Below are 24,194 nucleotides of genomic sequence, written 5' to 3'. Positions count from 1 at the left end.
ATACTTTTAGTAACCCATCTAATTGTACTTTGTTTAAGTGAATGGTTTTCATCCAGCTGAAATGATAATTAAATCTATTTTGGGAAAACATCTTTGGTGAAGACTATCTAGACAATGATCATTCAAATGTATTTTAACATACAAATCAGTTTTAAATAATGTCAATAGCAGTCAAACTTCATACTTGACATTCAGAACCTCATTTTTTGAAGGAAAAGAAAGTATGAAAGTTCAACTCATAGAATTATCTGCTATACACATAATTTTTAAATTTAATTTCACTGTGAGAACCCAGGAAAATAAATTAAGGATAGAATATCCCCAGTTTGTTTTTTCCTTAAAACTTTATAGTTTAATAAGATAAATCTAACCCTGCTATAGAGATTTTTTTTTCTATTTTCCATTTTACTTTCATCTATTCCAACATGGAGATTAACAGAGGAGACACCTTCTAGTGAATTAGAAGAATGTGATTGTATCATACACAGCGAAATAAAAAGGAATAAGAAAGATCATTTGGCAGCAAAGTTAGACAACGGTCAAGTGGATACACAGTACCAGATATCTCATTTCACATACCCTGAGTCAAGCAAAAGAAGAAATAACCATAACATGTACCTGTTATGGAGCAAACAATTTTCTTTCTGTGACTGGGGAAGGCAAGTTGATGCAAATAAGGAGTAATTACAAACTAAACTAAACTGTTTTCACCATTAACAATGCACACCCAGTCCATATTTATCCAATGAAATTATATAGAAAATGTTTTCTTATAAGATGTTCCAAGAAGCAAAGATTTATATTTTTATTGATTTTCTGCCAGCAAGTGATAAAATACTTTAGGTATGTAATTTGGCTCTCCATATACATAGGCTATAAACACACACTTTATTCTGCTAAAACACATAATACATTTCTATAACACCAGTTAGCTATGGTGTGATTGGTATATAGGGGAATGATGTCAGTATAATCTGGAAGTTAAGCTGGTTTATATATAAATTTTCCTAGGTGGGAGATTCTGGAATGTAATAGAAGACCTATAAATTCAGCAGAAGGAAAGAGCATTCAACTGAGCTACTGCATAGGGGTGGCGGATACATTTGTACATAGTTGTTCTATCCAAAAAGATGAAGTTTGCCTGGCTCTCACAAATGGCAGCCTACCCTCCCCCTGTGCTAAGAGCTCCACTTGCATGGGTACTTCCCCATCCCACACTTGTATTCTATTGTTTTGTTGATTTTTGTTTGGGTTATTTATTATTTTGCATTTTTAATGCCCTTTATAGCAGCCACCAGCCTCACTGAGCTCCCTGTGAACTATACAAGCTACCTCTCAAAGTAGCACTTAATGTTTTTGATAGTTGGTAATAAAATTGCATGAGTTTCACTGTGCTGCCCATTTGCTGTTTTCCCCATGAGCCCTGCTATTTCTAGTGCTCAGTTTTGTAGAATGAGGTTTTTTCAAAACTACATACATCATGTTGTAGCAGAAACTCTATATATGACGTTTCATTTTTCTAAAAGTCTTCCCTAGCAAAGCTTACCATCACATCAATTTTCTCTAGCATTGAGATCTCAAAGTATGAAGCAATATCGATCATTCATTCATTCATTCACTATGTGTTCTTTGAGCTTCTGGTATGTTCTTTGCCCTGTGGTGGGGATAAAAAATATTAGACACAGTTGCTGTTCTCATAAACTTTGTAGTCCTTAATTTCCAAATAAATTCACAGGATCCACTAAAAAATGAAGAACAGTACTTCAGAATAGTTGATTGTTCTCTCCTGAGGCAATATTCTAGGGCACTAATGAACTTAGTACCAAATTTAGTTCTTTCCTGTCACTTATGCCAACAGCCAAGCCTCTAGTTTTTCAATCTAGTAGTGCTGTGGATGGTTTATTCCTGTGTTTTTCAAACTCTTCCCACTTTTCAAACTCTTGTCCTAGGAAGATCCTCTGGCTGAGGGAGGAGCTAGGAGGGCAGGTCTCTGATAGGCTGCACAGCATTGGAGGAGAGGCAGCTTCGTCTTTCTCAGCTCTGTATCTTGAAAGTTTGCATAGATCTAATTTGGTGCCACATAGAGTGAGAAAGCTGCCTCTAATATAAACAAATGTTAAAGATCATTGATTTAATCCATATGTTACATAAAAATGGCTACATTAGTAGTAACCCATGCAGTAACTCAGCCTTCAGGAGTGGGATGCCTATGAGGACAATTATATTGCCAGCAGTACGAGATCTCTTTGGCCCAATCTGTAAAATAGACCAATTAAGTATGTATGGTATAAATATCACGAATGTAATAAGGGAAATAAAACAAATTGTCTATTGACCACCTTTCTACTGGGTACTGAAGATTTAAGACTGACCGAATATTCTCTCTCCTTTTCTGTGTGTGTCTCTAGGGACCTCAGATGATTTTCATTGCAGCTAAAGATCTTGGACAATTATCCAAACTGAAGGTAATAGATCTCTGTGTTGATTGGAGGGGGCAGGGGCTGGAATGTGTGGCTATTCTGTATTTAAAGTACTCACATTGTAAGTCTTAAATGCTTTAAATTATGGCATGAAATCTCATCTCAGAGCCCAAAGTGTCACGAATTGAGATGTCCTAAGTTCAGAGTGTGGTCATCCTTGACCACTTGCCTATATTCAGTGAGTCACGTGTGAAGCATATAGTGATGTAATTGGACCTTTGAAAAATTGCAAAGTGTTTCTATTGCTGTGATGAGATTTAAGATTTCTATATTTACCTCTATTCACAGAATCTGTCTGTAGTTTTATACAGGTGCCGGCCAATATTGTGATGTAGGTGCTGTGCACATTGAGATGCTGAATAAATGGAAACATTTATCGTGTATCAAAAAAAAAAAAAAAATCAAGTACCTAGGTAGCTCAGTTTGTTAAGTGTCTGACTTCGGCTCAGGTCATGATCTCAGAGCTTATGAGTTCGAGCCCCACACTGGGCTCCGTGCTGACAGTTCAGAGCCTGGAGTCTGCTTCAGATTCTGTGTCTCCCTCTCTGGCCTTCCCCAACTATCACTCTGTCTCTCTTAAAAATAAACATGTTTTAAAAGTTTTAAGGAAAGAATAAAGGGATTATTGGTTGTCTGTGAAAAGTAATGAGCTAACTACAATTCAGCAAGAAACTGTCCTCCTACTAGTAATGATATCTAGCATGCCAGGACTAGGATATATGTCTGTACTCTCACAATCTGCTTTAAGGATGAATCAGGCTGGGGCACTTGAAGGGCTCAATCGGGTAAGTGAACCAGTCTTCATTTTTGGCTCAGGTTATGATCCCAGGGTTATGGGATCAAGCCCTATCTTGGGCTTGGTGCTAAGGGTGGAGCCTGCTTAAAATTCTCTCTCCCTCTGCCACTCTCCCCTGCTCGTGCTCTTTCCCTCTCTCAAAACAAAAACAAAATTCAGGTTAAAATTTAGGGACTGAATTGTATGGTTTTCTTTTTTCCTTCATATGTCTAATATTTCAAATTAGAAGGGCAACTAGGAATTTTTTATTTTGTGTTCTAGTTTTCAGCATTACTTCTTTTGGGGTAAATTAGATAACATATTTTCTTTCTTATACTAATCAGGCTTTGTATGAATAAAGGCAAAGTTGAGTGCTTCATAGAAATCCATTAAAGTCTACACAAATCTTAAAGGTAACAAAGCTAGTGTGGGAAAATGAAGCTCATCAAAGCAGCTATTGAACTTGTCAATATATTCAAGCATATTATAAATGAGGATTTGCTGACTAAATAACCCTACCCTTTATTATTGCTGAAATTCACAGGACTGTGCAGGGAACCTCAGGTTCTGTCCTTCAAGGATAGGCACTTCACTGGTTAAAATATATATTGTGCTTCTGTGACTGACTTTTTTACTTAGAATAATGTCCTTCACGTTCTTCCATTTTGTTGTATATGGGTAGATTTCCTTCTTTTTAGGAGCCAAATAAGATTCCATTGTATGTACATACCATACTTTCTTTATCCAGTCATTCATCAATAGATGACATATAGGCCAACATTGTGCCTATCGTAGAAATACATGATGTTTTAATTCCTTTTTTGTCTCTTAGTATATAGTGTGTATCATGGGGATGAGTTCCAGATACGAAACTCCTTGGTTCAAATTCTACTTCAATTGTTTCCAAATTGGCCAAAGTATCTAACCTTTTTACTCTTCAGATTTGGCATTTGTAAAGTGCAAAAAAAAAAAAAAAAAAAAAAAAAAAAAAAAGTTAACACTTGGATTACTGTGAGGATAAATTAGATAATGCATACCTTATCTTTGCATGGTAATTGCAAAAACTATGCCACCTCCCACTCACAGAAGGTGGCAGCTCAGTTAGATATTGCTGGAATTGTTTTGTGTATATAACACAGGAGAAGGATAATCTATTTGACTGCATAATTACTTACTGAGATGAGGTAGGTGTCCTATAATTTCAGTACCCTAAAGTATATACTTGCTCAGAAAGTAACATTAAAAGCTAATAATCCACTTAAAATACTGCATTGTCACCTACAATTGCTTCCCACAGGTATTCAGTTATGTTGATGGTTTGGAGGAAAGGTAAAAGGTAGAAGTTACTGCCACGCACATCTTGCTCCCTTGCTTTATCCCCCTTATTTTCTTCGTGGGATTTCTATTCCCTTCTTTGAAAAATAGGTTTATACAGGGTTGAAATTTCTTATATAAAGCCATGGAGGTGAAACAGCATTGTATCTCATTACAAAAGAAATGGCCCTGGCCCTGCTTCTATCATCTGTGTGATACTAGGAAACATACTCTATCTCCCACGGCTACTGTTTCCTGAGTTAGAAGTTATATCAGCCAGAACTGTTTTCAGTTCCAAGTGCTAGAAAGCCAGACTAATGTAAACAAGGGAGGAATTTATTGCTACATGAAATTTTATAGTCCTAGCTAACTCTGCTTTCCATCGCTGCTTGATTAGGAACTCAAAGATGTTACAGAACCCAGTTAGTATCTCTCAACTATGTTCTTTCCTTGTTTGATATATGGGCATAACAAACCTACCTTTCTATTGGTAAGATGGTTGTCTCTGCCGTATAGCATCATTCAAACTTGAATTGTGTAGAGAAGAGCACCCAATTTGATGTGGGAAATTCCAGCAAATCCCACCAGCACATCATGGGCTCTGATATGAAGCCAACCACTATGACATAGGCCATTTGGCTTAACTCACAGACCAACCCCTGAGCTGGGGGTTTAATCCACGCTGTTCAAATCTTATGAACTTTTAGTGGACTAGAGACAGCTCCCCAGAGGGGAGCTGTTAGTGGGGGGAAATCGGAGTTCACAAAAAACATAACACTTTAGGACTTTAGGTCCCTTTGCAACTTGCAAACTTCTTCAAGAATATACTAAAAACAAAATTTTAATAAGGTGTCCTAAAAGGATTATATCATCAGCACTGAAATAATCCAAAGGACTAAAAATAGAATCTTGTATACATAGGTGATAGAAAAATAATGTAGTTCTAAATTATATTTTTCTATTATTGGTCCTTGATTTTTTAAATTTTTAAGTTGATTATTAATCTATTTGGTCATTATTATTTGAATTAGAGAACAAGACCTTTAAAATATTATGCAAAATTCAAATTTTTGTCAGAATAAAGAACTTCAAATTTTACAAAGTCATTTTCCCTTATTTTATACTAAAATGTCACTTCCATTTTTTTTTCATCTTAAACAATGGGTCTTTACATTTTTCATATATTAGTTTGAAAGCATATTTGGATAAATTCAGAAGTCCTGTATGGAAATATGAACAAATAACTTGGGTGCCTGGGTGGCTCAGTCAGTTAGGCATCCAACTTTGGCTCAGGTCATGATCTCTCAGTTCGTGAGTTTGAGCCCCGCATCGGGCTCTGTGCTGACAACTCAGAGCCTGCTTCAGATTCTGTCTCTCTCTCTCTCCACCCCTCCGTTGCTTGCCTTCTGTCTCTCTTTCTCTCAAAAAAATAAATAAACATTAAAACATTTAAATCAAAAAACACAAGTAACCAACTTATTTTAAAGAATACAAGGTCAAGGAAAATAAAACAAGGAGGGAAATTGTTTTTCTGAATTTGATTATGATTTAATAATAATCCATTAAAGTAGTATTCAGCCATTTGACATATTCTATATTACTTCCTGGTCTGGAGCTTCATAATGTATGTTTATTATGTATGCCCAAATTATTACTGTTTAATAGGATCAGATTTATTTGGCATGTTTTTTAATGTTTATTTTAAACATTAAAGAGAAGCAGAGAGAGGCAGAGGACCCAAAGGAGGCTCCGTACTGTCAGCATAGAACACAATGCAGGGCTTGAACTCACAAACCTTGAGATCATGACCTGAGACAAAGTTGGACCCTTACCTGACTGAGCCACCCAGGCTGGCATAATTTTTTTAAAACATAAATTTTCATGGAGAGGTGATGCAATGTTAAAACCAATTAATACATCAAAGACTGTAAGTTTACTTACTGCAAGCAAGCAGTAACTCATTGCCAGCCCCTTTCACAGATTCCCTTACTTGAAAGAACTATTTTTAAATCCCAGAAAATTATTTCTTATAAAATATATATATTTTTTCTATAATATAGAAGGAGTTGAAGCCAGAGATTTAATATGTAATACTTATATTTACTTACTCTAAAGCATTTCCCCCCTATAATTTAGTAAACATTTCCCATTACTGTTTGAGTCTCAATGGGTAGTTAATACTCATATTTTTAAAATATTAAATAGACTTATATGTTTGAGTTTAAAACTCTATCAGAGAAAGATGTAGTAAGATGCAGAATTGTATGTGATGGGTCTATGAATATGCTTTCATTCAAGCGTATCGAACCCTACAAGATATGCTGAAAGTACAGTTCAGCTACCAAAAATATACTGAATGCCTAACAGGTTATAATTGCCAAGATAGGCCCTGAAAGACTGCAGACAAGATGTAGATCAAGATTATCTTCAGGAAGTCATGGTATCTACCAAATAAAGAATAAGAAAAGGGCTACAATAGGATGAGTCGCTGGGCATGATTGCACAATTTGTGCATTGCACACAAGTGCCTGTCTGCGGGAGCAAATAAACTGCTCTAATAGAGCCCATGCTCCACTTGCCAAGCCATATGTGTTGTTGTAGAGCTGTGCCCTGTAGAAAAAGAGGCACCTGTTATTACTGACAAAAGGCACTGACTGATCATTAAGTCATTCATTCTCAGAGCTGTGTCCACATGGCCTTTCCTTTAATTAGCATAGAGGCACCTAGGTAAGTTAGAATTTAAGCTCCAGGAGGACAAAACTCTTTCTTTTACTGAACAGCATATCATGATCACTAGGACAGCACTGGCATATGATATGTTGTTGGCTAGAATAGTGGCTGCTCTGGGGATATTAGCAATTTGAGAAATTTTTAACATTTTTCTCTTAGATTTCTATTTCTTGTATTATTGTCTTCAACTTTATACCATGATTTCCCTAAAAACTTTGAATGATGGGTTGAGACAGTCCATAGTGAACAATGAGGAATATCCATTGTAAGTATGGAAATCAGCTCTAAAATATTGAAAAATATTTTAAAATATTGAAAATCTGCAGAGCCAAATGCAGTTAACTCTTGGGGGCTTTCATTATTAATGACAAAGCATTAAGGGGATGCAAGAAAGATACTAAATTGGGGGCATTATATTTAAAGTAGACTTTAACAGTAGTGATTGAAAGAAGCCAAAAATTACCTTCTAACTCCTGGTCATGACTAATCTTCCTCAGTGTGACAGACATTGAAAAAACTTTGACACATTTTTCCAGGTCTCTCTTTTTTTTGCTAACATTAACTTGTAAGTGAAAAGTAAAGCCCCATAAAGTTCAGTATTTCTTTTTTTTTTTTTTGAAGAGTAGCTATTGATTAGATATATGACAAAATAATTATCTAAAATGTGTCCCTGTGGTCATTATGCAGATTTTGTTTGAAAATAGTTGTTAAATGAACGAACTGGTTAATATATAAGTCATCGTTACCCTGTTTTCTAGGAGCACATGATTCGGGAGGATGCCAAGGGTCTGACACCAAGACAGTGTGCTGTGATGGAGGTGGTCCTGGCTACTATCAAGGTAAGGTTAATGGACTCCTGAATCACGCATCCAGAGTCCTCTGTTTACCCTCAGAGAAAGTTTTCCCACATGCCTATCTATAGTGCTGTGCCATCCATAGATACAGAAGATAGTTGTATGGGTATATTCCCATACGCATTGTGTCAGATTGAGTACATACTGTCTCCACAGTATCCACCTTACTCTGTCCTTATACTTGCTTCCTTTGAAAATGTGTGTGAAACTTTTGCTGTAACATGTGTTTGCAAAGAAAGACATATACCCCCCCCCCCCACCAAAATTCAATTAAATAGACGCTTCAGGAGGTTTGGGGTTAACAGAATTTCTTTTTATGTTTTCTATGCTTGTTGAAATGGCTTTTAAGAGATCAATCTTCTCCTCTCTCTTAGTAAGTGCAATAATTTAATTTTCTGCAGAAAACCCAAAGGCATTGTGTTGTGTGCATCAATTTTTCATAGCCAAAGGTTGACCAAAAGTTACTGTGGTATGGGCTAAATATGGACAGACCTCAAAATGTAACTTAGAAGCTCTTTGTCTCCACATAATTCCTTTTCTGTTTATGTACATATATTTCATATTTATATACATGCATTTTATATTTATATGTGAAAGCTTATCAAAGAATGAAAATTTATTGTCTAAATTTAAACCCTGTCCATTGTCGCCATGCTTCACTGGGGGAAAGCATCTATTATCGTCCAGCATGTGTGACCAGTGTAGCAAAAACTGTTAGCTACAATGAACTCTTTTCAGAGCACAGAATAGTCTCACAGGATAGAAACATACATTACTATGGAATTCATTAAAAGAGACTTGTGCAACAATTGGGCACCTTAACAAAACTGTTAACTCACAGCTTTTATTTTGCAGTTTCAGCATTTAATAAGATGCCATCTTTTCCTGCTTCAATGTCAAAAACTGCAAAATAAAAGTTGTGAGGTGAGAATTTTGTGACACCTGGTGGAAACTGGAGAGTATGAATTTAGGCAGTGAGAGTACAGCAATGGAGTTTCTAAAGCTGCAGCTAGAGAGTTACCTGGAAGTATGGAAATTTTGCACAGTCATTTTGAGGGGAAAAATGGAAAACATGAAAAAAACAGAGAAAATAGCAAAAACAGCTGTTTTTAAAAAATTATTTTCAGAGCACCTGGGTGGGTTAATCGGTTGAGCGTCCAACCTGGGCTCAGGTCATGATCTCGCGGTTCCTCAGCTCAAGCCCCACATTGGGCTCAATGTTGTCAGTGCAAAGCCAGCTTCAGATCCTCTGTCTCCCTCAAAAATAAACAAAAAACATTTTAAATAAATAAATAATATTTTCAACAAATGAATAAGAAATGACTGACCTTTGGAGTTAGAGCAGAACTAATAGCCATTAGTTCCTACAAATTAGGAAATGCTAGTAGAAAATAATAAGAACTTTGAAGTGAACCATGAACACGGGGAAAAAAGTAAGATTTTTAGAAACTGAATACAGCCCTTCATGGGTTTTATTAAGTCACTGTAGGACTTTGAGAGAGAAGGGAAAATATGTGCTATGAAAAGAGAATAGCATTCAGACCTGGCTCTTATCCCTAACACCAATATTTCTACCTGCAGGCTTAGTTATGCCCAAAGTCTGGGACATTCCTGATCTCCAGCCAAGTTCCCTTGTTCTACATCTTGACAGTTCAACTACCCCATCTTCCTGTCATGTCATCTGGGATGATCTTTTAATTCAGTCTCAGACACTTCCACCAGCTGGTGTCCAAGATCCAGTAGTAAATGGGTACATGTCATTATCTTGTTTCTCTAGGACTCAGGTCTGACCCTGATCCTCCTGAACCTCAGAGCCTGAGGTCAGGCCTCTATGCTACACCTACTGGGCCTATTATGAGACTCTTTTGGTCTGTAGTCTGCCTATCTGCCAACACATGTACCTGGGCATTCATTTCTATGGCCCTGTAGTCAGTTTGCCAAAGCTGGGACTCCCGTTATCTTGTCTGATTCTGAGATTTTACCCAACTGATTATCCTACTAAACACTAATTCTGTTGTTGACTACAAAGGAATTCAGGAAAAAGAGGAATACTACTTAAAAGAATTGCAGCTCTAATAGCTAGCGATTCAAGGTCGGCTTGAAGCCCAGCAGAGGGACCCCTGTAATACTAGCAGAGACCTCATGAGAAAGATGTTCTTCTGCAGAAGCAGCAGATGCTACCCAGGCTAACTCACAAAGGCTCCCAAAGACATGATCCTTCTTTAACTCAGTTTATGCACATAAGCTGGAAATAAAAAATGAAGAAGGAAAATGCTATGGAGTTTGTAGACTATAGACTGAAATAGTGGTTTACATTCTTTCAAATATCTTCCATTTATGTACATCTTCTCGCCTGATCTTTAAAAACATTTGGCTGTTAGGTATGTCAAGAGTTATCATTCACATCTTATAGATTAAACAATGGAGGCTGAGCAGGTTTAAGTTACCATCAAAGGCCAGAAAGCTGCTAGTAATTGGCAGAGCTGAGAAAGGACTCCTACCTCTAATGTCATTGTCCTTGCTTCTGTGTCACATTATTTCCCTGTTAACAGAGTATTGGTAAAATGCCACAGGCCAAAATGGATAATATTTCTTTAGAGAAATTAGTTATTTCTAGATAAAATACCAGATTTCAATTATTTATATTATTTTCTAAAGATGATTTAAAATCTTTCAACCTCTAAAAATATTAACTCTCTTAAATAGTAAAACTTTGGGGTGCCTGGATGGCTCAACCGGTTAAGAGTCTGACTTCGTCTCAGGTCATGATCTTGCAGTTTGTGAGTTTGAGCCCCATGTCAGGCTCTGTGCTGACAGCTCAAAGCCTGCCTCTGATTCTGTGCCTCCCTCACTTGTGCTCTGTCTCTCTCTCTCAAAAAAATAAATAATAAATTTTAAATACTAAAATTTTAACTGGACTATTTTGTCATACCAGTCACAGGTTTCAGTTATGAGTCAAAAGGAGAGAATGTGGCATAAGTTCCAAAAATCCCTTATGTCAGGAAGACTTAGGACTGCTATGAACTTCCCTGAAATGTGGATTTCTTTCAAAAAAAAAAAAAAAAAAACAGACCTTTTTCTCAACAATAGGTACTCTTGACCTGAGCATGAATCCCAAGAACTTAAGGAAATTCCTGTCTTGAACAAACCTCAGGTTATTTTCTGATAAATTTGAAAATCAAAAAACCCAGAAAATAAGCTGGCTGGTTTTATTTTTGTCCAACCTTCCAGATTTCCCTGGAACAACTTGTTCTTTGTACCCAAACATGACACTCTACAATGTATGTTGCATATGTTTGACATCATGTAGGGACAATACAGAGACCTCCCTAAAAATAATAACCATGTGAATTAGGGCCCTCTAGAAATGTTAATTTTTTTGGATATAAAGGAGAGAATTTGTACTAAATGTGAATATCTATTCAAATATAGCTTTGGAATTTACTTATTACATATTTAATCCGAGATAACACCATTTCTGAACATTTGGATTTCAGACAAATAGCAAGACATATGATATTATGCCTCTGAGGCTGTTACCCTGCCTGAGGTCCTACACTATCCTGCTATCCATTATTCATGAGGCAGTTTTGGTGGCTGCTTCTCTGTATCTTTTTTATCATAAGTTTAGTTTTTGCATTATTTAAAATTCAGCTGCTCATGAGAAGTACAAAATCACTTACCTAGTTTGGACTATTGGAATTCAAAAATCATTACTTGAGAGCTTACTTGTATGTAGGAAATATGGTAAGCAAGGAGGAGGCTAAACCAAGGAGAGATCTTGCTCTAGACTTAAGAACACCAGCCTCTACAATTGATCAAATAAGAGGTGTGGACAAAGTGCTGGGGACTGCAGACAGGGTAATATATTCTCTGTGACTCACTAGGGGAAAGAGAGGGAAGCTTTGGGGTTGAGAGGCTGAAATGGGGCAAAGCAAGGGGGAAAGTCATTGCAGGCCTAGAGAAAAGCTTGAATGGAATGCGAGAAGGGGTGAATCAGTCTGAGAACTTCAAATAGTCCAGTGTAGAGGAACAGATCATGACTGGTTGAGTACTGTAGGGAAAAAAAGAGGAACACTGGATGGGAGCCAAAATGCTGACGCTTACATCGAGGTAAATGGGAAAGAGTAGCATATTCTGATCTGATGTATACACGAGGACGCTAGTTGTGGTAGAAAATAATTTCTAAAATATCTATCAAATAATTCCTTAAAAAAGAAATAAATCTTAGTTGTTAAAGGCAGATTATATCTGAGTTTGCAAAATGAATTGTCTGCATGGATTTTCCAAAAATATGTGATGATGGGTAAGTGCTATCAAAATAGTGTATGAAACCAGGAAGAAAATTCTTCCTGCAAACTTGTAAAGAAACATTAGCATGTTCCCATCAGTCAGTAAAAATAGATCATAAAAAATCTTCAAATTATATGACAAATTTAATGAATTAGAGGAATTGAGAATTTTTACTGGGCTTATAAAAGGAATGGCTTGTTAAGGGTACAGACAGTATTTATCCTGATTTAATTTCAGCAGTACTATTTTTTTTCTCAGAAATAACAACCAGGTCTTCAGTGCTTTATGTTTTGTAGTTTTATGAAGAATATTATAAACAGAACAAAATCTATCTGGTTTTTCTTTAATATAAGAAAATGATATTTACACATAGCTCTTTCAATCTCCATTCAGATGGAATAATAGTTTTCCTCCCCACCCACCCTTAAATTACTAAATCCCATTACTGTATTAAGGTGGAAGCCTTTGCAAATATCAGAATATGGATGTAAATACAAACTTAAATAAAATATTTGGAACCACCTGAGGACTTATACCACTGGCTATGATCAGAGTATCAGGACAGTAAGTAATTAAGAGAGAAAAAACTGCAGTGTGTAAATCACTGTCCACTCCAATGGGAAAAATAATAGGGCTGAAGAAATTATTGTCAGCAAATTAAATGAGTTATCACATGGAAAACAATTAAAATATCTCCTGCCATATAGAAAGTTCCTTATAAATGTGACTATCAAATCACCTGAAAACTGGTTTATTTTGGATGAGCCTCTTTCTGCTGTTTTACTCAAGATCTCACATATTCTACTACAATTGTTTTTTTTTCCCTCCTTCCTTAATAGGCCCTTCATTCTCTCTCAATGAAACTAAGTATTAAATCTGACTCTCTGCTCCAAGCAATGGTCCAAGTCCTTATGGCTTTACCCTCTGGCCTTATGGTTTTCTATGCTCAGCATCTTTTCTCTATAAGGGCACAAACCCCATAAGATTCTTGAGTGTTCCCTGAGACTCCCCTCTGGGAAGCAGTGCTGCTTTTTGTTGTTGTTGTCATTTTCTTTTCAAGGAGTTTCTTTTCAAGTACATTAAAAATTAAATAATGATACATGTTAACTGATAAGAAAACAGCAATTGCACTACTAGGTATTTATCCAAGGGATACAGGTGTGCTGTTTCGAAGGGACACATGCACCGCAATGTTTATAGCAGCACTATCAACAATAGCCAAAGTATGGAAAGAGCCCAAATGTCCAGTGATGGATGAGTGGATAAAGAAGATGTGGATATATACAATGGAGTATTACTCGGCAATCAAAAAGAATGAAATCTTGCCATTTGTAACTATGTGGGTGGAACTAGTGGGTACTATGCTAAGTGAAATTAGAGAAAGACAAATATATGACTTCACTAATATGAGGACTTTAAGACACAGAACAGATGACACAAGGGAAAGGAAGCAAAATAATATAAAAACAGGGAGGGGGACAAAACAGAAGAGACTCTTAAATATGGAGAACAAACAGAGGGTTGCTGGAGGGGTTGTGGGAGGGGGATGGGCTAAATGGGTAAGGGACATTAAGGAATGTACTCCTGAAATCATTGTTGCACTATATGGTAACTAACTTGGATGCAAATTAAAATATGAAAGAAAGAAAGAAAGAAAGAGAAAGAAAGAAAAAAGAAAAAACAGTGTAAGATATGTAACAGATGATACAGATGCCAATTGAGGGGCCCAGATTAAAAAGTGGTAAGGATTGAGAAGAGGGAGCAACCAGTGTGAGCTCAGGGGATCAGGAAAAGCTGGAGGAGGATCTTGAAGGACAGATGGGAGTCCACGGGCTGGATTGGAAAGACAGTAGTTTTTCCTGAAGGAAGATTCATGACTTGAACATAATCAGAGGAAAGGGACTTCATCATGGAAAGGCACAAGACCAGAGGACTGGCTGTCAGTGACTGAACTATGCTATGGGACTGGTCTAGATATAACTGGAGGTTTGGATAGTAAAGCCATGTAAAATGAGGATTCAGGAAATGTTTGCGTTGAAAGAACAGAGATGCTTTTGCACCTTCAGTGTATTCTATAAAAGAGGAGCCATTGATGATTTCATAAATATATGGCATACTAGATATGGCATTTTAGCAATGGAAATCTTACAGAAATGTGCAAAATGCATGGAATAGTTCAAGATTTAGTCACAGAGATCATTTACAGTTATTTAATGCATAAAATGATGATGGCTATCGATAGGGTACTAGCCTTAGGAGTAGAAGTGAAAGATGGATATGATTGACACTTGAAGGGGAGACTCACTGGAACTTGGCAACAGTTGACTCAGCCCAGAGGATGAGAAAGCATGGTTCCACTGGGGAAAAAAAAATCAGGCAGGAGGGCTGTTTTTCTACTGCCACAATGAAGTTGGATATGGTAGCAGGAGCATAGGAATAAATATCTAGTAAATGCTGGCAAGAGGGGCTGGTGCTTAGGAAACAAAGCAAGGCTCAAGTTTCAGGAGTTATTCTGCTAATTAAGCATGTCTTCTTCTAAGTAAAAAGAACTCCACAGTTCTCTTCCAGATTGAAAAATTCATTTCATCCCTACAATACCACAGTCAGGCAGGGTGCATGTTTCTGCTCCCATTCAACAAAGGAAAAAATGATACTCTCTGAGATTACATAATCTATGCATGGAGTACACTGCAAAGAGGAAAAATGATGAATTTACATTTTCTCACACATTTTAAAGTAAAAAGCAGAGAGTCAAAGAGGTGGAAAAGATCCTAAAATCTCAGAATAGAAACAGAATCCAACATCTCCTTCCCTACTCATATAGATGTCATCTACAATGTTGTTGGCTCATAGTCAAATGGCCACCACTTAATGGCCAGTGATGGGACCTCACTCACAGGTAGCAGCTTCAATTTTTAAGATACACTTATTATTAAAAAGTTATCAAGCCAATAACTGTTTAGTACTTTTAGCTCTACATTGGTCCTTCTGTCCTTATTTCTACTACCTTTTCCATTTGATAGCCTCTCATACACTGAAGGAAACTGTCATGTCTCCCCGATTTATCAACAGCCATTTATTTTTTTTTTAATTTTTTTTTAACATTTATTTATTTTTGAGACAGAGAGAGACAGAGCATGAACAGGGGAGGATCAGATAGAGGGAGACACAGAATCCAAAACAGGCTCCAGGCTCTGAGCTGTCAGCACAGAGCCTGACGCGGGGCTTGAACTCACGGACCATGAGATCATGACCTGAGCCAAAGTCGGACGTTTAACCGACTGAGCCACCCAGGCGCCCCTCAACAGCCATTTATTAAATGACATGCCTTCTGGACCTTACAAAATTCTGGCAGTCTACCACCTTTGGATGCCCTCCACTTTTTCATATTTCTTATAAATGATGAGGCCTAGGGATAAATTTATAATGACCCCAATATTTCAAATATGTTCTAATAATCAGAGAATGCTGTTGCTCTATCACAGCCTTTGTCTTGATCGGTCTATCTATATTAATGCATGATCAGAATTCATTATCTTTGATAGCTGCCCCATCACTTATTAAATCATGTTAAACCTGAAAGAAAATAAAGCTTTATGGCTTTTAAAATTTTACTGGTATTGTCTACAGCCATACCACCCTGAACACACCCAATCTCGTCTGAAATTTTACTGGTATTAAAGCCAGATCACCCCCATTCCATACTTTGCAGTAAACTTTTTATTATAAATATAGGTCTTTTCCTTTTTTATTTTTTTTCAGCCCATCCTGTAAATGTTGAACCACGATTCCAGGCTGCCAAGACCTTTCTGAAACCACTTCCTGTCATTTGAAGCAATAACATCAAGCCTGGCTGAACTGTACATTTTAAAAGCATGCTTTCTGCTTTTGTCCAAGTCCATGGTGAAAATATCAGCCAGGACAGGGCCAAGGGTAGAGAGAATGACATCCAGCTGACATCCTTATCCTTCACAACTGTGAATAGCCATCTGTCCTCAGCTCTCTAATTAAAAATCCCTTTCTTGAAGGAGGAGAAAATAACCTGTCCCAACTTACTTTTGCCAATTATTTTCTGCGAATTCATATTATTCTAAGTAAACGTCTGAATAGATTAAGCTGGAGGTTCTTTGTTTATACCACTGGTTGCAGAGGAACAACATGAAGCTGAGTCCCCATTTTTTCTTTGTTTAGAACCAATGGAGAAAAATCCACTTTTTACATGCATAAGGGAAACATCTAGCAGGCTTTAAAACCCCATATACACAAATTCTTCTCTAGCATATAATCCCACCCCCCACCCCCCAAAAAATGCTTACTATAATGAAGGGAGGTCAACTAAGCTGCACTGAGCTGTGGATAGTGGAGTTTGTTTAATAACTAAGACATTCACTCCCACACATCAGCCTCATTTTTATATCCTTCAAACCCAAGCCTCAGCAAAACCCAAACTCTACTTTTCCTGCTTCTTCCAGGAGCTCTCACAGAGTCAAACTGAATGTGAAATCTCCAGATGCCAAGGTGTATGCAATAATTGCAGCTCCCTTTCTTATTATCTGTGCCAGTGAGATAAACAGACCCATGTTCTCAGGAGCAGTCACCCAGGTTCTGAACACTCTGTGAAAGGCTTCTATAAAGTAGTATTTTCATTGAGTTTGCATTTGCATAACCATAAAAATCATTTCCTCTGCCCTTTGAGTTAGGAGCCTGTGGCATGTGTTATTTATCTGTACTCACTGAATAGAAGCAACTTGTTTTTTCTCCTAAAATTGCTACCTTCTGTCCAGGGTTTGTCTTGCAACATCTCTTATTATACCATGCACTCAAAAGACAAAAGCATCATTTCTGCCCTTACACACCTTGTACTGTTTCCTTACAATCCTGCTAGAGCCTTTAAAAGAATGACTCATAACACCCTATGCCTACAAAGGAGGAAGTCAAGTCAGTTCAGTATCATAACCAAAAACTCTAGGGGACCCTTAGGCAGGAACAAACTCATTCCTTGTTTATGTTTTCGTTTCATGGTTAGTTCCCCATGTCCCAGAGGCCTACAAGATAATGTATTCATGCTAAAAACATGTCTTCCTATACAATTATGAGGGGGCCAAGAAAAAGGACACAGTAGGGGAGCCTGAGTGGCTCAGTCAGTCAAGTGTGCAATCCGTGATATTGACTCAGGTCCATGATCTCATGGTTGGTGAGTTCGAGCCCTGCATGGGCTCTGTGCTGACATTCCAGAGTCTGCTTGGGTTTCTCTCTCTTTCTCCCTCTCTTGCTTCTCCCCAACTTGCATGTGCATACTCCCTCTCTCTCAAAAATAAACATTAAAAAAGAAAAAGAACAAATACACAATCTATGCCTTCAGAGCCTAACTCTTCAGACTTCCCTTCTTCTATGAAGCCTTCTAGACCCTTAGAAAATATCTTGCATTCTATGAAGTCTAGTCACCTGATTCTCTCCTAGGGTTCCCTAAATCATATCCCATGGCACATATCAGTCCTCATGAGTATTAATAGATGCCCTGTGTGATAGGTGTCCTAAAGCCAAATAATTTTAAAAGGCAGGTATGTTAATGAAAGGTCAAGCAGATTTCCTTACCACAGTGGGTCTCAGAGCCTTTCACATGTTGATGAGCATTGTGAATCTTTAAGGGTACAATGTCATCTCAAGTTCTCCAGGCCCTCTACTGCCTAGAGGCAACATGTGGCTCGCAGGCAGCACAAGTTTAAGGATGAGAACAGATTAACAGTAGCAACCAGTGTATTTTAAATGATACCAAGGAACTGTATTATGAGAACTATTATTTCATTTCCTCTTAAGTAATACTGGGATTGCCATGGTTTCCCTTGGTTATCTAAAATAAATGGGAGTGTCCTTTTTCTCTCCTCCACCGTAATGAATGATCTAGTTGCTGTTGAATATACAAATGGCAGTGCTAAAAGACTAACAAACACCAAAGATGTCACCTCTTTGGAAACCTTTCCTGACTCCTTCCCCAATGGAAATGATTGCTACCTCCACTATCTGTATTTTCAAATTATTTTTCTTACATCTGTAACATTATAGGAGTCATTCATTGACAGTTTGGTTACATTTCCTACTAAACTATCATCCCTTTAAGAACAACTTCTGTACCTCTACTGCTTTCTATCCTTGGCGTTCAGCACAAGGTCTGGTTTATGATACAAGTTTAATAAGTATTTAAGGGATAGAAGCAGAGAGAGCAGGCAGGAAGGCAAACACCACCGATACTGTCAGTGCGAGCCCATAGTTCTGTCCTCACAAACTGTCAGTGTGAAAACTATGGCCACCCTTGTGAATCCTGTCACCACACTGCCTTCTATACACAAAGAAGTTTTTAAAACAGAGGATTGTGGGGGCACCTGGGTGGCTCAGTCAGTTAAGCATCAGACTCTTGGTTTCAGCTCAGGTCATGATCTCAGTTTTGTGAATTTGAGCCCTGTGTCTGGCTCTATGCTGTCAGTGTGGAGCCTGCTTGAGATTCACTCTCTCCCCCTCTCACTGCCCCTCCCCGACTCTCGCTACCTCTTTCTCCCAAAATAAATAAAATTAAAAAAAAAATTGGGACATTCACGCACAATAAATAAATAAATAGATAAATAAATAAAACTTGTCAAACATGTTATTTGACTTATCATTAATGGGGGAACCAGTCAGATCTTACAACTAGCTTATAGGAGAATTCCAAGAACCACAGGATGAGCAATAAGGAAGGCTGGAATCAATTTACAAATAGAGGCTAAGAGGGTCTATTCACAGAACAATAATCAGTTGCATCCCACCAGAAATAATTAATTTGCATTTCGATGGACAAGAGTCATTTACATGATTATCCATTTTCTATCATTTACAGAGTTTTAAATAGCTCAAAGACAATGAAAAGCATAGATAACCCGATGGGTACACGAGGTAGAACACCTACTGATCTTTTTGTCCAGTTCAAAGTCTTTCACAATTTTTCCTGATAACTCTCAATAGTCCCAAGAGGTGACAAAACATCATTTCAGATGGTACTCCTTGCTTTTCTTTTTATCATAATCTCCTGGCACTTGTGCTCAGGTTTGGTAACTATGAGGCTTGTCTGAAAAAGTCTGAGAAGCAGAATGTGTTCCCCACATTCCCAGAGAGCTTGCCTATTCTTGGTTCCATTTATCCAACTGCTCTTTACATTGAGGGTGAGTTGTTTCATATGATGGCTCTTTGCTTCATTATATAAATACAACTCCAGAGAGCACCCCTCCACTGCTCTGAGGAAATAGTCAAATCCAAGCTGAACCTTCCCTTCTCAATACATCCATTTAATATTTTCTACCTTAAATATCATATTTCCTGAAATAAGGAACGATCACAATTTTTGATCCATCAAGGCACCTGAAATAATTCTGGACTCATAATCCTCAATAAATACTTTCTGCATGGGAAAGTATTTTAACATTTTTAAAAGTTTTTTTTTTTAATTTTTATTTTTGAAAGAGCACAGCAGGGGAGGGGCAGAGAGATGGGGGGACAGAGGATCTGAAGCAGGCTCTGCACTGACAGCAGCCAGCCCAATGTGGGGCTTGAACTCACAAACCATGAGATCATGACCAAAGTTGGATGCTCAACCAACTGACCACCCAGATGCCCCATTTTAACATTTTTATAGGAAGATTAAGGGTTAGGATGATTTTAAGTATTGTATCTCATCATCTCTTAAAAGGAAAAGGCTTTTGTCACTTTTCTGTACCTCCTTTACATGAACATAGGTGGCTTTTGGCACAGCTTGGGTTTTTACAACACACCCAGCTAGAATCAGTAAATGCAGTTTTAAGTGGCTATAAATTTTTCTCCCTGGGGAGGGACAGTATCTGCAGTGGAAGCAATCTTTCTTTAAATTCAACTCCCATTGCCTACTTTCTCTGGCTTATGCCCTAAATCTTCTCTTCATCACACTCTTTGAAAGTGCACTCAGCTGCCTACAAATGCCCAGAATACTTTTCTCCATCCCCCTCAAATAAGGGAGAAAACTAAGATAATTATGATTTTTCATTTAATTGAATTGTTTTACCTCAGAAATGTGTGAAGATTGGGATAAAGAGATGACACATACCCATTTAGGAGAGAGTATCAGAATCATTTGTTGATCTTTCTCAAAATATGTCATTCTGTGAGAATCATAGATCAAAGCAAGTCAGGTTGCAGTGAGTGTATAGTTTAGCACTGTCCGTACAGGGAGAGAGAACTATTTATCTAACCTTAACAGTTCACTGTAAATATGTTATCATCTATAAATGGGTAGGAAAAAAATATCCTTAGTTCTATCACATATTTGTATATATTCTGCCTTCCAAAGTGATTTCTGCACATAATATTTGCAGTATGAAAAATGCTAACATCCCTCAATGACTATATTTATTCTTCAAGAGCATATATCTCTTCTATTATCTTAGCTATAGATTCGTAGTGGTTTGAGTTTATTGGATGTTATATTACATTTATCAAACACAAGGTTCAGGGGACCTTGAAGACCACTCTGCATCCTCAGGTCAGACTGTATTTGCACTATTGTGTGTTTAGAGCAAAGGAAGATAGAGCAGTGGACACCTGGTCTAGAATCACAAACTAGTATCTGGAAAATATGTGACCAGGTACTACCCTCTTTGTGAAATTTTGACAACCTCGGATATTTTTTTTATGTCCTGGAAACCAACTAATAACCAAGTTGACAACTGTCATCTCAACCTGTCATTATATAAGCCTTCTGATCAGTGTATATTCATGATCCCATATGCTTACCTCAAGTTTTGAATGAGAGGAAAAATCTTAAGCTTCAAGGATCTGGGGTCTGTGATATAAAGCAACTGTTCAGAGATATTGAGGGAATCTGAATTACAGGGTTAATCCTTAGCAATGGGAAAGTGGTAGGACTATCCCTTTGTTGATATTTTACATTGATCATACAGTATTATTCCATTTGAGCATCACTATTACAGCCAAAAAAAAAAAAAATCCTTCCATGAATACTTTTTTCTAAATCCTTCTGCTTACGTTATATATTTTTTTTCTTTTTAGCAATACTTTCATGCAGGAGGAAATGGCCTGAAAAAGAATTTCTTGGAGAAAAGCCCAGATCTTCAGTCTCTGAGATATGCTCTCAGTCTTTATACCCAGACAACTGATGCCTTGATAAAGAAATTCATAGACACTCAGACCTCACAGAGTAAGTAACAAATTGTATGTGAGAATAAAGTAGGCTGAACACAACTAAAATTCAACATAAAAATTATTATAAATAGTATTAATAGTTTTTACTACTATAAATGAAACCAGCAATAAGAATTGAGGATTATGTTTAATAGAAAATTATCAACATGCTTTAGCCTTCATGATTCATAATTTTATATTTCAGTAATACTAGGATGTGCTTAATACCAAAACTGTATGGAGTGGTTGACTGTTGTTGGTGATTCTGACATCATACAATTTAGTAAAACTTAGTTTTGAATACCCATGGCTGTGATAGTCTTTTCAATTCAGTAGATAGATGTAGTGTTTGCTGCTCTCGGTAACTTCCAGATTATGATGGTAACTCCCCAAATCTTGACTTTAAATGTAAAATCTCGTGTTCTGGGGTTTCAGGAAGGAAAATCTCATTTTACTCTAACTTTATCTGAGAGAAATTTTAACTTTTACTTTAAAATGGACCAAGAGGTAAGAATTTTATTGGAAACTTAGGTCTGTTTCATGTGGCCAACTTCCACCTCCTAAGCAGCCTTTCTTTCAAGTTGCTTTGTGATTTATTGTATTTTAGTAATTATATGCATTTAAGATCAGGCATTTATGAGAGATTATTGAAAATGTCAGTATGAGTCACAAAAAGCCAAATGCGGGCTCAAACTCTAGAACATAACAAATTGTACCACAGAAATAATAAAAATGAATATGAGGACACTGTCTTCATTCATGAAGACCCTAAGAAAGTGTAGCTTCTTTTTTTGTTCCTGTGATGAAAATGCTCCAGATTTCTATGTGTTTCTTAATGGGTTTTTGAACTTTTTGAACTACATCAAAGGTGGGTGCTTTGCCTGTAGTACCAAGGTAGGTGTTAGGTAGGTCCTTCGCTTGTCTTTAACACGGTGGTTTCTGATAGTGTTCAATTAAATGCTACAAATACTCCTTTTAATGTACTATGCTAACCCAGGTTATATCTTGGGATAATTCGAGAAAGGAAAAAAGAGTTGAGCCCATGAAGGATTGTCAAGAGATAAAGAAATATCCAAAACATTATTCCCTTGAATCCATCATCCCTCAAGATTTTCTGAACCTTATAAATATGAATGTAATTTTAATGCATCATATAGTGTTGCAGTTTTGTTCCCAGAAAATTTGAGTGTATGAAACCTTTGCTTTTGTAGGCACATAGCCCATCTTCCAGCATAGATGTCACAGCACACAAAGTTACCCATGTATATCAATTTTGGTGTGACTATAAACTGGAAAAGAGTTTGGTATTTTTTTTATTTTTTTAATGTTTATTTATTTTTGAGAGAGAGAGACAGAGACAGAGTATGAGTGGGAGAGTGGCAGAAGGACATAGAGGGAGACACAGAATCTGAAACAGGCTCCAGGCTCTGAGCAGTCAGCACAGAGCCCGATGCGGGGCTCGAACTCAAGAACAGCAAAATCATGACCTGAGCCAAAGTTGGATGCTTAGTCGACTGAGCCACCTAGGTGCCCCAGGAGTTTGGTATCATTTACTAAGGTTGAAGATTTGCCTTCCCTATGACATAGCAATTCAACTCGTAGGCACAAATCTGAAAGATATCTGTATGCATGTGCACCAAAAGAGACACATATAAGAAAATTCACAGGAAAAACAAAACAAAACAAAACAAAACCTGTCCATTAACAGTTGAACAGTAAAATAAATTGTGGCATATTCATGCAGTGAAAACCTATACAGCCATAACACACAACATGGATGAATAAGGAGAAACAAAATGTTCAATAAAAGCAACCAGATAACTAAGGAATATATATTGCATGAGTAAATTTATAAAAATTCCAAAAACTTTAGTGTTCAGGAATACACAGTATAATGACAACACATAGCAAGGAAAGGACTTATGTGAAGTCAAGAGAGCAGCTCTCTCTGGGGAGTAGGGACTAAGGACTTCTGAGGGGCTGGCAGTTTGCTCTTCCTTGACCTGGTGGTGGTTAGCCAGCTTTTCTCTCTGATATCTGACTGACAGCATACTTCGTTTTGCCTGTGCTTCAAAATTATTTACAGAAATAGGAAAGTCAAAAAAAATGTCAAAACCAAAATTGTTTCTTTTTTTTTCTTATTTATTTTGAAAGAGAGAGAAAACGAGCATGAGCAGGGGCAGAGAGAGAGAGAGAGAGAGAGAGAGAGAGAGAATCCCAAGTAGTCTCTGCCCTGTCAGCACAGAGCTAGATGTGGGGTTCAAACTCACAAACCATGAGATCACAACCTGAGCGAAAATCCAGAACTGGACATTTAACCGAATGAGCAACCCAGACACCCCTAAAATTATTTATTTTAATTCAATTTTTTCATAAATAGATTATAAGTGTAGAAAAACATACTGTATCTTTCTTGCTCATGTATTTTTCCTTCTGGTTGTTTTTTTTTTCTTTGCTCCTTTCTCTCCCATTTTTGCCTTGATTTCTTTGTTTTGGAATAAATTTAGATATCATCTTTCTCCCAGCAGTAAAAAAGAGAAAAAAATA

At 37.2% G+C, this 24,194-nt stretch overlaps 1 protein-coding gene across 6 annotated transcripts in view; it reads left to right on the top strand.

The window, feature by feature from the left end:
• Positions 1-24,194, top strand: part of UNC13C (unc-13 homolog C) — a 610,270-nt gene that overhangs the window by 530,147 nt on the left and 55,929 nt on the right. For all 6 annotated transcript variants that reach the window (XM_019442067.2, XM_019442063.2, XM_053889051.1 and 3 more), the window contains 3 exons: positions 2,409-2,465; positions 8,058-8,138; positions 21,516-21,663. In XM_019442067.2, the coding sequence (XP_019297612.2) occupies positions 2,409-2,465; positions 8,058-8,138; positions 21,516-21,663 (286 nt within the window). The remainder of the gene's footprint in view (positions 1-2,408; positions 2,466-8,057; positions 8,139-21,515; positions 21,664-24,194) is intronic.

The sequence above is a fragment of the Panthera pardus genome, unplaced genomic scaffold, assembly GCF_024362965.1.
Source record: "Panthera pardus isolate Hobbes unplaced genomic scaffold, ASM2436296v1 HiC_scaffold_24, whole genome shotgun sequence".
Taxonomy (NCBI): Eukaryota; Metazoa; Chordata; class Mammalia; order Carnivora; family Felidae; genus Panthera; species Panthera pardus.
The sequence above is the reverse complement of the archived record's forward strand: the minus strand, read 5'-3'. Positions and strand labels throughout refer to the sequence as shown.